The 15,642-nt window shown below is 34.7% G+C and overlaps 1 protein-coding gene across 2 annotated transcripts; it reads right to left on the reverse strand.

Annotated features, from left to right (window-relative positions):
• Positions 1-43: 43 nt before the first annotated feature.
• On the reverse strand, positions 44-10,192 carry soat1 (sterol O-acyltransferase 1). Of its 2 annotated transcripts, XM_077224370.1 has the most exons (17): positions 10,036-10,169; positions 9,170-9,300; positions 7,380-7,438; positions 5,816-5,961; positions 5,561-5,620; positions 5,163-5,270; positions 4,173-4,455; positions 3,906-3,984; positions 3,711-3,792; positions 3,406-3,451; positions 3,184-3,313; positions 2,932-3,029; positions 2,651-2,749; positions 2,087-2,222; positions 1,654-1,799; positions 1,429-1,555; positions 44-1,105 (listed from the first exon to the last, which is right to left on the reverse strand). In XM_077224370.1, exons 2-16 carry the CDS (start codon positions 9,291-9,293, stop codon positions 1,478-1,480), a joined length of 1,674 nt encoding a protein of 557 aa, XP_077080485.1. In that variant the 5' UTR covers positions 9,294-9,300; positions 10,036-10,169; the 3' UTR covers positions 44-1,105; positions 1,429-1,477. The 2 variants fall into 2 exon arrangements, with proteins under 2 accessions (XP_077080485.1, XP_077080484.1); XM_077224369.1 differs by having other exon boundaries at positions 44-1,555; positions 10,036-10,192.
• Between the last annotated feature and the right edge of the window lie 5,450 nt (positions 10,193-15,642).

The following is a 15,642-nucleotide window of genomic DNA, read 5'->3' on the forward strand; positions in this document are numbered from 1 at the left end:
GCTCAAAACACAACATAGTACATACAAGCAAACTACACTTAAGTAAGTAAAACTGTTTATTTGTCCATTACAGATCATGCTGGGACAGGCTACACACACACTGGACATTTCACAAAATAATTTATGATGAAAATTTGTTTAAAAATATGGCATCGGTTTTAATTATTACAAAACATTGATGACTTGTTTGTGAAGAAAGTTACATTCATCAACTATTCTGGAAATGAAAAATTTACATGGCAGGTGTCAAAAAGAAAGAAAAAAAAACTGAAATGCCTTGTACAGACATACAGTTGTCCTAAGATTCAACTCTCCACAACCACCTGCTGGTCATAACAGTTATTGCAGATACATTTAAAAATAACAATAATAGAGAGGCACTTCATTTTTTGCACTGATAAATGACATTCAAAATGTCTTAGAAGAGTTTTTAAAATAAATCCTGGTAGTGTTCCCCAACAATAATTTATAAGTAATAAAGGGATTGTGCTAGAAATAACAATATATATCGTTGATAATAACACAATGATCACATGAGTGCAGCCAGCTGCAACACCTCAACACTTCAAAACAACTGATACCCTATTTTGTGATAAATAAGTCTGAAATCATAGCTTTGTAATTAGTATACAATTAATTCAGCTCTAGGAACAAAAAACAAACAAAAAAAAGTCAAATATCCAGTCGCCGGTTAAACTCTAAGCGCCGATTTCACAGACAGGGCTTACATTAAGCCAGGATTAGGCCTTAGTTCAACTACGGCATTTAAGTAGCTTTTATAAATGTGCCTTAGAAAGAAACATTACTGGTGTGCATCTTGAGACAGAACAATGGCACTGACATATTTTAAGATATTTCAGTTAAAACAGCTCGAACATGCATTTTAGTCTGGAACTAGCTTAGGCCTTGTCTGTGAAACCGTGGGTATGAGTGAAAGTTAAGAAGTAAACAATTGTGTTTCACAGCAATATGGCACATAAATGAAATCCACTGAGGTTTTAGCATTCACAACCCCACTTGTAAACATTCTAGAATTTGAGGTCCAGGAAAAAACTGGTCAAAATGTGCCACATGGCCTCTCCAGCATGGAATAACACCACAATATCTAAGGAATGGCAGTTCACAAAACACATTTATAATCGGATCTCAACTTTAAGACATCACAAAGGCTTCTAAAAATAGAATCTCTTTAGCCAGATCAGACATAACCTAATATAGATTGTCAAATGCTAACAAGACTGTCGCTTAGAAATTTGAAAGGAAATATTAGTAATGCACATTATAAATATTCTACATTCTGTTACAGATGTTATCATAAATATTAAGATCTCAGCAAATAAAATATTCAAGGCCTCTTTGTAAAACATTGTATTCATGAATATAGAGTAAGATTTCCACTTTTCACTTCGTTTGGTCATAGTGCAATACCTATAGAATGCTAAAGTCCCTCCATTCATGTGTCAGCTGGAGGTGTGGCTTAGTGAGCGTCCACAGCAGAGTTAGTCTGTGGATAACAAGTCCAAGATCGAGGCTTCAGCAAGTCTATGAAAGAGGGCTGAGAAAACAAAAAGGAAACCACCAATATATGACTAAATCCACATCAAACTACATTCACAGATGAATATATACACCAGGCACCAGCACTATGTGTACCTCTTCAACGGAGCAGTAGCGCCGAGCGTACCACTCCTGAGAGTACAGGCAGATGAGAACCCCTTGTCCCAAGAACAGCGCAGTCCACATGATCACGTTCCAGATCGGCCCTTTTCTTCGGTCATGAAGAACGAAGTTAAACACCACTAAGAGAAATTTGAGTGGATTACATATATTAGGGCTCTGTCATGTTAATCAGCATGGAAAAACAGAGTCATTGTAACTGAAGCTAAAACCAATTTCCAGGTGGTTATCTGGCATCCCAGCCTGACCAAGCTGGTTAAATTGGTCTGTCTGGATGGTTTTTGGTAGAACAGCTGCTGACCAAATAAACACCAGCTTGGTCAGCTGTAAGACCAGCTTAAACCTGCTAAGACTGTCAGTTTTTCAGCAGGGATATTTACCATGCTTATGTAGTAAATGAGGTTCTTACTTCCAAAGCACATGAAGAGGCAGAACAGGACGGGGTAGAAGAAGCCAAAGCAGATGGCCAGAACATACTCATGCACCACAGCAGACACCGTAAACACAACTAACATGGCCGCCGCACGGAATCGCTTCTGTGTCATCTGTAGAAGTGGATGATCAAACTTGGTTAGGCTTGATGCACATTTGGTCACATTTTCAAATAAGACAAAAACAGGTTATTTTTTTTTATAAAATACAGTTCAACACAAGGCCACCAAAGGGGTCCAACCTGAAATACTTCCATGACTTTTCCAGTCGTTTGTTGCAAATATATATTGCTATATATTGAAAAATTAAATACAATTATATATAAATAAATGCTAATAAGAAAATTATAATATAGTATATATATATAATTATTTTTTCATTATTACTCAATTAATGATTTACCTCTAAATTACTATTACTTTTTTTAAGTAAATATGTAATTTTATTATATTATAACATATAAATATACACATACACACACTATAGACTATTATGAATAATTTATATTTGCTACAGAATACATTTTCAACAGATGACTTACCCATAAGAAGTCTCTGTAGACATAATAATAAAGCCAATCATGTACTACAACATTCCATGTGCGGTAATAGTTAGCAAATGAAGTGGAGTTCCACCAGTCCTAGAGAAAAAGCACATTATTCAAAGAACAAAATGCACAATAGGAACACAAAAAAGATGAAATGCTAAACTAAGCAGATCTGATCATGTGGAACATATAAAAATAAATCTACAACAAAGTCTATTAGGTATAAGGCTCTATATTTGTGAAATGAAACACTTTCTGTTCGTGCTGTTTGTTACCTTATAAAACATTCTGTCTCCAAATCGTAGCATTTCAGCAAATGCATTAAGCCAGCAATGCAGAAAGGCAAAGAACGCCAAGAAAAGCACCAGCACTCCTGCGTATATGGGACAATATCATCACACAAAATGCATTCGTGCACGTTTTTACTACTTTTGTGACCCACTGTGCACTCTTTATTACAATTCTTTTCTCAACATTTTATCAGTATAAAGAAATGAGAAGATATATTGGCCCTGCTGACATGATACCTGGCAGTATAGAGTTGAAGACACACAACACCATTGCCCTCAGGTCAAAGAGCTGCATACTGATACTGCGGAACTGAGGGATACACAGCCGGACAAATATGTAATACGCATAAAACAAACTTCCCAGCACCTGGAACGACACAGAAAAACACAACATTCACATCTTGAAATATATGTTTATAAAAATAACAACATGAACATGCACTCTTTCAAAAAACCCACCTGTGAAAACTTTGTAGCCACATAACCCCACCGAATACAAGGATTTCTACAGAGACAAAGCAACATATGCGCTCAGAGCAAACATAAAATCAAAACTGACAAAAAGTACTCTCTTTATATATATATATATATATATATATAATACATTTATTAAAAAAATAGTTTAAAATATATATATATTTTAACTCATTTTTATTCATTATTTACATAATTACAATTTTAATTTATTAGCATTTATATATGTTATGAATTTAATTATAAATATAAAAAAAAGTCCTAAGAAAACCAATAGCAGTCAGTCTTACCGTGGATAATTGTCTCTGTATATTAGGGTGGGTGCAAAGAGAAAGTAAATGTACTGGGTGAACTGAGGTACAGCTACTGAATCTGAAAAATAAAATATTATTTTTTTAAAAATTAAAAATAAGTATAAAAAGACGACGACAAAATAAACCAGAAGTTTTTTTTTATGTCAACCAGCATATAGGTGAAGATCTTACTCGTTTTGTTTCGTTCTAAGGATCGTATCCTTGGCACATTTTCCCGGATGAAAGAGTGAGTTTTCATCATCAGCCGCACCTGTTTACAACAAAAACCAAAGCAACAACTACATTCAGCAGTAAAAGTAAAACAAACCTTACATTCAAAATCTACCTTCATGCATGATTAGATTTCTACCTAGCAACACATTAAAAAAACACACGAAGGCAGAAAATAGAGCAATGGAGTGATATAAAAAGAATCCCGTTGCTATGGTTACGGAGTACCTGTTCTAGAATAAGTATGAAGCATGAAGCAGGGGGAAGGCCGTTCTTCAGCACCACATATGTGGGCAGGAAACCCAAACACAGCCCCTGGTACAGCAGCAAGAGAGAAGCGGCCAGCACTGTCCATAAGGCCCGATAGTTTGACGTGGGGTAGACGCTGGCCCAGACACTGAGCAGTATATATGGAACCACAAGAGAGGACAGGAACATACACATCCACGTGACAACCACTAGGGGGAACTGGCCAAACGCGTAAACCAACAGGTCAAACTCAAGCACCAATCTAGAGAGAGTGCACGAAAGAAAGATGTTTACACTTTACACAGATTAGTGCATCTTCTTCTATTGTTTCACTTTACTGCAAAGATAGATATATAGACAGACAGATAGATAGGAGTGACAGAACAATAGATAGAGCGACAGAATGGTAGATCGATAGATAGAGAGCAACTGAATGATAGAGCAACAGATAGAACGACAGAACAACAGATCGAAAGAAAGATATAGCAACTGAATGATAGATAGAGTGAGAGCACGATAGACAGAGCGACAGAAACGGAGCGACAGATGGAGTGACAGAACGACGTATAGAGAGATAGATGGAAGAATACATTAAAAAAAGTACATTTAAAAATAAATACAGAAAAGAAGGAAAAAGTAATACAAAAATAAATTCAGTATTAAATGCAATTAAAAATGAATTATATTTTGTTCTTATACATCCATCTATCGAATTGTATTTATTTGTAACAGGTTTGGGCCTCTATAAGCCAGGAGAAGTATATACTGAATATAGGAGACCTTGCAAACATTGTGCTTGTAAAGACACAATATATCGCTTCATATCTTAGCAAAAACAAAAGCATTATGAATTTACAAAACCACACTGTTGGCAAGGTCAGAACTTGAACAATTCAAACAAGGTTGCAGTCTCAAAAAACTGAAGCAAACTGGATTCCAAAAGTGTTGATGAATAGTGAGTGTCCTAACCTGCCCTCATCGATGAAGTCCACGACGAGTGTGCTGAAGATGAAGAGGATGAGGAGAGCGATGAACATGTGATAGATGGTGCGGATGTGGTTCACCTCAAAGAGATCACTGCAGAAAAATCATTTCATAAGCACTATTACTTCAAATATACATATTCAGTACAACCATATGTTTCTGGTCACTTGGATGGACACTGTTTTCTTGATTAAACGCTAAATACATGAAAAAAGAACTAAATCATAAATTGTGATATAATAAAAAAAGTTTATTTAGGTCAGCTAATCGAATGAAAGTCATATCTCATCTTTATCTCACCACAGATGGAAACAAATCTCAGATTTCACACATTTCAGTACAGGTTTCAGCAAGATTTCAGAGAAAATACACCCATGACTCACTCTAAAAGGGATCGACGAATCACAAACTGCTTGCTTTGGGCTTGGGAAGGTTGTGTATGCCTACGGGAGCAGAGAGGAAGATGAAAAGGTAGACAACAGGAGGAAAGTTATGAGATAAAAGCACTATGCTGATGTGCCAAGAACATACAATGGAAAAGAAATCTCAAATGTAGTGAATTCATGACAGTAAATGAGAACAATGTACTAGCCAGCCATGGCACTCATTGCAATGCTGTTTATGCGTGATTTCAGTACCTGAGTTTGCTTTTCTCCTTATCTGAGAGGGACTGAAAGACTGTGCTCACATGGGAGGAACCCAGACTGGCAGACTCCTCTATGAGGCTGTCCATGAACTCATTCACTTGAGTGTCAAACTGCCTCATCAGGTCTGCTTTCAAATGCTGAAAAAACATTCAGTCGGAGAATCTGGTCTCATGTGATAACTCAAGCTGTCACGGTCATTTTGTTTAAACTGTGGCTGATCTTAATGGAGACAAATGAAGGTCTTTGTATGTCTAAGGAACTTTAAGAGATACTTAACGATCACACAGACAAAAAACAGGCAGTACGCAATACATTGGAGGTCTGTGATTCAAAGTTTAATCCTTTGGCTGTACTTAATAATTCCCACGTGTTTCTGAATAACCTCACTGTCCCTGGCTGACAACCACATCCTTCCTTATTCTACACTTCCTGTAAACTTTACAAGCACACTTCAAGCAGTGGGAAACAATCTAAAACAACAGTTGATCCTAATAAAGAAGGAAAATTATTATTTTGCTTAAAATCAATATTTAGTCTGAAAAATGTGCTGCGCTTTTGTTAATTGATCATTTTTGTTTGAATCTTTTTAATTCAATAATTCAACAACACCTAAAGAAGCAATTCAGAAAATGACTTGAGAAATTGAAAACTTATTGTGTATTCAATTACAAAACCATTTTATGTTTTTGTGGGATTTAAACCTGTAGTCATGTGACGAGAAATTAATAAAACAGTATGTCAAGGTCAGTTGTTTAAATATGTGTGTGTGTGTGTATATATATATATATATAATTGCGTAAGACAAAAAAAATGTTAATTAGATATTTTACATTTTTATATATAAAATTGTTTGTTTTTTTTCAAAAAAACTTTATGAAAGGGCTATACTTTCATACATATTTGATTTAAATAAAATGATTACATACATGAGAATTATGATTCAAAAATACTTTCATAAATATGTTTAAAAATATAATGATTAAGATGTGTAAACTCATGTGCATTCAAGAAACATATTTTATTACTTTACTCGATTGATGTGTATGGCTCCATTTCCAAAACATTAAAATGTTATATACAACTTTCAGAAGGGCATTGACAAAAATAATAATTATATGGCATGTAAACATATTTAAATAGTTTCTCCTTTTCATCATCCAGAACAAACATACTTATTTGTCACTGAACCACTAGCAGAAATACTCTACTAGACTTTTTAAAAATTAACTAGAGAGAGCAAAACTTCCTGCATGACAAAGAGCTTGAGAAACTAGAACAAATATCTGGAGCTGCTAAACTAAATCACAAGAATAAGCATTGCATTGCATTTAAATCACTAAAAGGATATAGTCAGAGCAAAGGTCACATTAGAACGTTTAGGATCTGATAATCTATGACGTAAATGTGATTGTCAGTATTATCACAGATTATCTGTATAGTCACTCTCGAACAATACAGTGATAAAGTACAAGATTCACACAGTTGCTCTCATGGTTTTGCTATCTGACAAGATAAAGTTCTGAAAGCCACTGATTCACTGGGATTGACGTATTACCTCTGCTTTCTTCTTCAGCTGTAGTTTTGCGCTGATAATGTGCTCCACTTCTACTGTTCCTAAAATGAGACATCAATACAGATCCCTCATGAATGCCAACATTTACATACAGATGGACGCAGGTCATTCTGTGGCACTTGTGGGCACCGTATCCTGGTTACCATACACTAATCTTTAACTAATCCAACATAACGCAAACAGAATACCTGCATCCGTTTGAGAGCAAACAGAAGAAACAGATGATTCATACAACACTTTTAAAAAAGATTGTACATTAACCTATACAGACAATATCATCACAAAATTCCTTGAAAAAGCACTGAAAACTCACTTTATATTGATAAAATGCAATACATCTTCAAAAAAATCCTTACCGCATGTATATAATCAAAAAACAAACAGCCAATTCAGGTTTGACTGAAGAGTAATGACGCTGAAAATTCAGCTTTGCATCACAAGAATAAATTACAGCTTAAAATATATTCACATGGAAAACAGTTCTTTTAAATATTTCACAGCATTATTGTTTTACTTTTTTTTTTTTTATCAAATAAATGCAGCCCTTGTGAGCATAAGAGACTTCTTTCAAAAAACTTTAAAAAATGTACTTTGTAAATACAAGTATAAATGTCCCCATTACATCTTCACATTATGGAAGATAAAAAAAAAAGTCGCTTTCATTTAGGAAAAAGGACTTTACATTGGGATAAATGAATACGTGTGAAATAGCCAATTGACTATATGATAAATAAATACATTTTAAGTTTTATGGCAGAACAATTAAATAGGTAATGAATTAATAGTGAGTGTAGAACCTGATGACTTTTGACTTACAGTACAAAAAGCAGCAAAGTTTACCCCATTGAAAACACTTTCTTGTTCAACATTATTTCACCCTAATAAAAACGCTTATATAATAATAAATATAATTAAAAACTCAAATGCTACACTGTGAATCATCTTATGAAATGTGCTACGCTGTATTTGACAGTGGAGTTGCACAATAAAACACTACACTAGCATTTTCAGTGTCATCGTGTCAGAGTTAATGGGAATGACTGCATCATTGATAACAGTACTGGACAGGGCATGGCAATTACTCAGTCAGGTCACACGGCAAATCACATGGAAGTCTGTTCATTCCCAGAATTAAGCTTGATAGTTTCACTAACGTAACATGAATCTGTAATGGCTATTGTTTCCTCATTTTGTTTTAACCCATAGCTATATGATTACACTGCTCAATCAAGACCTTCACTACAAGAACAGCAGTAAGAACAGGCTGAAAATTATAAGCAAATCATACCACAGCATATTTATAGCGACCATGAGTTATATTATAACTGTATAATTTCTTGCTATTATTGCAAATTAAAAGCCTTTCACTTTGGAACAGAAAAGCAGCATTTAATTAAGAACACACCCATTTTCTAGCACACAAAAAAATGAATTGATATTTTTGGTATTTGAACCAATCAGATCAAGGGGTAATATTCTCTTTTTGATCTCTTTAAATAAATAATGTCAAAGGTAGACTGTGTCATACAAATTATGGGTTGTGCAATTTGTACAAGCATGTAACGTAAATAGTTAGGACACTAGGTGAAACATGTTGCAACTGATTCCAATGGGTCAGAGTTGAATGACCTACAATATAACTAACAAAAGAGAAACTCGTTTGTCTCTTCATCAGAATTTTAATGTGACTGTTTTGCCTCTGCTCAATTTGAATAGTCTACATTTGGAGGACGAGGTCAAGGTTTTGTGTTAAGTGTTTAAGTGAGTCTCACCATTACTTGGGCAGGGCACCTCTCCTGTGGCTCTTTCAGCTCCTGTCCCATCCTGGTCTGATGACGGAACAACCTTATGGGACCCCCTACGATTGCGTGGGGTGCCAGCACCCTCATTCACCATCCTGATGCTGAAAACCCAACACAAACCAGCAGCATGAACAATGAGAATCTTATGAATTGTTTAACATGTATATCATTGAAATCAAGGTGATAAATGACGCAATTCAGAAAATATTGATCTTGATTAAATCAATTAGATTTTTTTTTAACTAGTAAATTTCATTGAATTTTTTAATAAAGTAATTCTGATTAGTCATAACATATATAACAAAAAAAACTCTAACTTGTGAGAGATGAGACATTTGTATTCGTTTATTATTACTAGGCCTAGTAACTAAAAAATATAAGGATGTCTAATTAATTGTTACTTGTAAATCTAGAACTGGTATCAGCATAATTAGTATACAGTAATAGTCAGATTAAGCCACAGATATTTGAATCACAGATCCCCATAAAATTCAATAACAAAAATCTGATGAAATAATTACTTGTTGACTTAATTTAATACGGGTCTCTGATGGAACAGTACTAGTAGCACATCTAATAATAATTATCAGTGAAATTAATTAAAGTAAATACAAAGATACCAGTTAATAATGGAATACTGAATTAAGTTGTATTCTACGCTAAATTAGATGGCTGTGTTGGTGCTCGTCTGTGATCATTTAACTCACCCTAAATACGAACGATACTCGATACGGTGATTGTAAACACAGAAGACGTTCAATAACCAGGTAATTTTTGATGTCTATTATATTGGCTCCGTTTTACGAAAGGCAGAAAACAACCTTTAGATCACTTACTTCCCAAATACACACGTCCTTAATAATCAATTCGGCTTCTGAGGACAAACTCCGACTGATTGACCGAGATTAGTGTGACAGCAGAGCAACATCAGGCCTGTTGAAGGTTGAAATCAACTGAAACAACAGACCCTCGTTCTCTGTGGGGGGCGGAGTCTGCACTTAAGCGCCATCTGATTGGTTGAACTGTTTCGACGGTGTACATTGATCTTAAACGTACAGTAACAATACCAATATGTTGCAGCGTTGCGGGTTATCTTATTTTTCTCAAATATGTAATGTGGGATAAATATATAAATCATAAAATCCTTCGAGAACATGACGTGGTCATATTTCACCCCAAAAGAAAAAAATCTTAAAAGAAATGAAGCAAGTCGTTTATTAGTAAAGTCTGTGGAATAAGTAGGTTAAGTTTGGGACTGTTAATAATTATAATTACTATGGGGTTTACAAATGTATAGTTCTATTTTGAGTTAATAATGTGTCTTTTGTTAAATTAAGGTGTTATATTTAATGTTCCCACTGTGGAGATTATCGGCCTATAAATAATTCATTAATGAGTGTGGAATGTTTACTAGTTTTAAAGTAGGCTACAGTAAAAAAAAACAAAAAACAAAAAAACAGTATTAGTAATCCAGGATTTGTTTATTGTAACATTAGGAATATTGCAAAAATAAAGGGCATTTCATGACACATTTCTAGAAAGAATATAATATTTTTTGCAATATATAGAAAGCAGGAATGCCCTATGGTTTTTAATTTTTAATATCAGTTAGAAAACATCAAGGTATTGAATACAAATTCTTACACCTTACATAAATAAATCATTATCATAAATACTCACAACCCACTGACACACACGTCTAAATAAACTCACAAGCTCACTACACACACTCAAACAATTATTGCACCACTTTCAGTCTACAGGAAATCTGAATAATATAAAACCAGAGAGGCAGCAAATTCAGCTATGCTCGAAATAACTGATCATAAAGTATCTGACATAATGTAAGGTAACATTATAATACAATTCTCAAAGTCTCATTATAATGTACTGCCAGCTGGGAACATTGCATTCCTCCCAGGAGCTCTGTGAATACTATCTATTTTTGGAAAGAGACTATAAGAAGCACAAATGTCCAAGGACGATGATCGCATCTCCTTCCAAGTTCTCCCCTCCGCTCTCTAAAAAAACGTCTCTTATGGGAAGTAGTTGCACGTCTCCTCTGTGGAGCTCTGAATTCCCCAGAACCCTCACATGTGCCGTTACCTGTAATATAAGGCAGGGAAAACACTTATTATGCTCTTGTTATATGAAATAGCTTTAATTTACCTGACATGGTTTGGCCGTGTGTCATTTTTGGAAACTTCTCATTTAGCAAAGCTTTTGTCTTGTGTCATAGACTAATTTCATTACCAGAGATTACTTCTAACCTCACAACCATGCTGTGATATGATGATATGGGATGGATGGATTTCTTCATTGGAGTCTCCTCGTAAGTGTAGCACCCTCTTAGTGGTATCCTTGTGCTCAGCAGCGGGGCTGGGTTTTTTGGGACATTTCAGGCTGATGCTTTGTGTGGCAGAGTTACTGTGCAACCGTAGGAATCGCAGTTGGACAACATCGAGGCCTCTGTACTCAAACTGTGTACAGTTTGTGTGAAAATCAGGAAATTACATTCATTAAGACACCTGTCATTCTTAATAGAAATAATGGTATTCATGGTACTGTTTCCATATAAACAAAAAAAACACCAAATTAACAATAAATTTCATCAGCATATGAAATTAAGTAAGTTCAGTGACTTACCTTGAAGCCTCTGTGAGGCTCACTAAACCACTTTTTAGATCTGTTCACTGATGGCCATATTCCTGAAATCTTACACAATCGTGACAACAAACAAGGTATTATTTCAATATAACAAAATATCTGTACACAGCATCTCTTCTTTTGTACATGTGTCCATATGTCATTGTATTATTCTATGTCTGGCTGGTATATTTCTTTGAGAAAAGTAAGTTTCTCTTTCAGACTTTGGGCATCCCAGAGTAAAAAAAAACCCCATCAGTTTATTTGTGTTGTGCCAACTATTTTAAATGGAAAGTAGCTAAAACCTGCTTGAAAAGTCGCTAAATGTCACTAGATGACGTCACGAGTCAATTGTTGGCATTCCACATCAGTTTTCTCTCTTAATCCATACTCACATTCTGTATTTTACTCAAATATACAGCCGAATGTCCAATAAAGCTGTTCTTAATTAAAGGTTTTCTGTCAGACAACAGAATGAGCATAATATAGCGACTGACCACTACATGTTAAAGTACACTATGTAACTTTTGGCCCTGTAGCAGAAAATCATCCCGCTAGGTCTAAAATATAAACACGTTTTGGAAGAAGGATTGATGATGTATTGCTGTATTGAAAAGTGTACCTTTTACACTGTGTACCTTTAACCAGCAGTCTAAAAAGTCACTAGATTTGTCTCTAGTTGCTTTTATTTTAAGTCGCTAAAAGGGTCTAAAAAAAGTCGCTAAATTGGCAACACTGTTTATGTGTTTTAGAGTCAACAAAGAAGATTGATAAACTGTGAAAATCCTCTTACTTCAGACTGGACAGGAGACACACAAGTTAGACCACCAGCAGTGAAGTTACAGAAAACACGGAGAGCATCAAAGGGACATCCGTGGTTAGGATCAACGTAGTAGTGCCCTATGAAAACATGACCACAGTTAAATAAAAATGTCCTTCTCTGTGATTTTTCTTTTAAAACAAAAGCCACATCATTTTCTGGTCTCAGGTTTTCTGCACACCGTCTCTGAGATGAGGCTGGATGAGACTCAGCTCTCTGCAGGTGGTTGCTGGGCTCTCTTTGGTGCCTGGTGAGTGGCTATTTTCCTCAATCCCATCTTCAGGGTCATCAAATCGAGACTTTCGTGATAATGACCTTGCTTTCTAAACAGAAAGTACAATCAATATTTTAAAAGCTTCATCTTGTGTCAAGTCTTTCTGCTTCCCGACCCCACCTTTTCCTCTAGTGTAGCTTGTGGTAATTGACAATAAAAGTGTGTTTCAGTGCTTAACAAACCAAGGTCGACTGCTTTAGTTTGTACTAACATTTAGTGAGGCTCTTCTCTGAGCATGAGGTGGAGTGTGAAGCCCTTGTGTCAGCTTGCTGGGAATACCTGGTTTTCCCTTGTAAGAAAATGAGATTAAGTCAGAGTATAATAAATTAAGTTACATAATCTTTTAAAAAGGAATGAAATAAGTATGAAAAGGAAGTGTTGACATTATTAACATGTTACATACAGGAAAAATGTACAACTTACAGGTGGTCCTCTCCGACCTTTTAAACCTTTCTGTCCTGATATTCCCTGAACTCCTTTCATTCCCTGTTGATATGAACAATATGTTAAAAAGCACATTTAACCCTCTTAAGCTTTTTTTATTCTGGTGGGGGGTTGGGGGGGTTGGTTGTGTTGTCACACCTCGGCTGTTCGTGGCGGGTGGGAGTGAACCTTTTGCACTATGGAAGTTTATTGTGGTTGATATAAAGATTTTTAAAAAAGATTTAAAACAAAAAAAATCTGATTTGATTCATCAAATTGAGAGAACCATTTTATTAAACAAAACAAAAAATTAAATTGGTCAGAAAGTGCTGAAAAGGGTTAAGAAACAATGTTGTTGAAATAAGTCTCTTATGCTCAAAGCTTAAGCTTAAGCTTTATTTGATAAAAAATACAGTAAACAGTTATATTGTGAAATATTCTCCGTCAGTTTTCTATTTTAATCATTTTTAAAGTAATTTATTCCTGTGAATTTCTTATTTTTACACCATAACTTTTCTTTTCCTTACAATTTTCATGTAAGTTTCATTCGATGTGATGTATGCATTGTTGTTTGAGTTGTTGCAAGGGCACTACAGGTCAGTCTGACAGTAAGATCTGTATCTGTACTGTACCTACCTGGTTCAGGTACAGGGTAATGATAAGCAGAGCTATATAAATTACAATCACACCTGCAATTTCAGTACACACCTTCCTTCCAGGTGGACCCTGTTGTAGAGCAAAACAAGAATCTGTCAGAATCTGTGCCATTGTTCTAAAGCAAATAAAGTTGGTCAATGAGTTTACAAAGAGACATACAGTTGAACCAGGAAATCCTTTGTCACCAGGAGGCCCACGAGCACCAGCTTCACCCTGCAACACAAAACATACTCATTATATATATAAGCTGTTTTACCAAGCTTTGCACTAAAAAAGTTCAATAAACATTAAAAAAAATACAAAAAAAGAAGGCTGTCAATTTACACTGCAAAAAAATAAAAAGAACTTATGAATAAAGAAACAAAAAGGTCACAGAAAATATGTGCACAATACAAACTGCTACCTGTTTGCCTTTTGGCCCAGGCCGCCCCTTGTACCCTGGAGCAACTTGTTTTCCCTGCAAGATGAAGGAAAACATTTATAACTAGTGAAAAAATCAACTGATTGTTTTTGGTGTTTCGTCTGAATTTACCTTTTTTCCTGGTGGTCCAATGGGCCCTTGCAATCCTCTAATTCCAATATGGCCCTGTAAATTGTATTAATGACCATGTTAACCCTACACTGTAAAAAATTCAACTTACATTTTGTTTGACAAATTCTGTTTTTAAAGTTTATTCAACTATTTAACATGAAAAATTTTGTACAAGTAATGACCCTAAGTTGAGACAACTCAAAAATGTCCTGCAGCTGGTTGCCTTAAAACTTTCTCAACTTTCTCAGTTTACTCAACTTTTTTTGTTTTTTACAGTGTATAAAGCTTATTGTATAATATTTGATATAATAGACACATTTCTAAGGCTTCTACATTTTCAACAGTTTAAGCTATTTTAGCAAGTAAAATACCTTTTAGTATAGTTCTAAAAATGTCCCCTTCAGGTTTTTGTTTTTTTTGCTGCAAAATCTTCACTGATTTTTAAAAATTAAACATAAGAATAACTTTTATATTGTTAATAATATTTCAAGATTAACACTTACTGGACTGAAGCAACTTTACTTCATTATCTATATTTCTTCTTTTTTTCTTTTTTAGAAAAAATCATGTTAAAATGTGAGTCTCAAATATGTTACATCAAGGTTTTGAGGAACATTTATTTGTCCAACTCTCAATTATCATTGTAGTGCTTTGCATTTTATGTTTGGCATAGACATATGCAACCCCCCCCCCCCCCCCCCCCCCAACACTATAGAAACTACAGAGCTTTGATCATAAAACTAAGAATTTAAGTATCATCTTATTTTACTAAGATATTAGGAGATATAGAGAGACACTTGATATTTATATTCATTTTATTAAAGTAGACTGCTACACTGTTATAAACATCTCATTGATTTACAAATTAATCTTCATTTTTGGCCATATAAATATCAGTAACTGCACCAAATTGCATTTAATTTTTTACCTCAGTTTGGGGCTGGGAGGTGTTTTTTATTTCCTAAAGTAAGTACTTTATTTCCTAAAGTAACATATTCTGTATCATACTATGAGCCATAAACCCCGGCTGTATCAGGTATAATACTAAACAAAAAACATATATATATATATAGTCAAAATTTTCAATAAAC

Source organism: Siphateles boraxobius, unplaced genomic scaffold, assembly GCF_051911475.1.
Source record: "Siphateles boraxobius isolate OS27281-9 unplaced genomic scaffold, OSU_SipBor_1 9, whole genome shotgun sequence".
In the NCBI taxonomy this organism is placed as follows: Eukaryota; Metazoa; Chordata; class Actinopteri; order Cypriniformes; family Leuciscidae; genus Siphateles; species Siphateles boraxobius.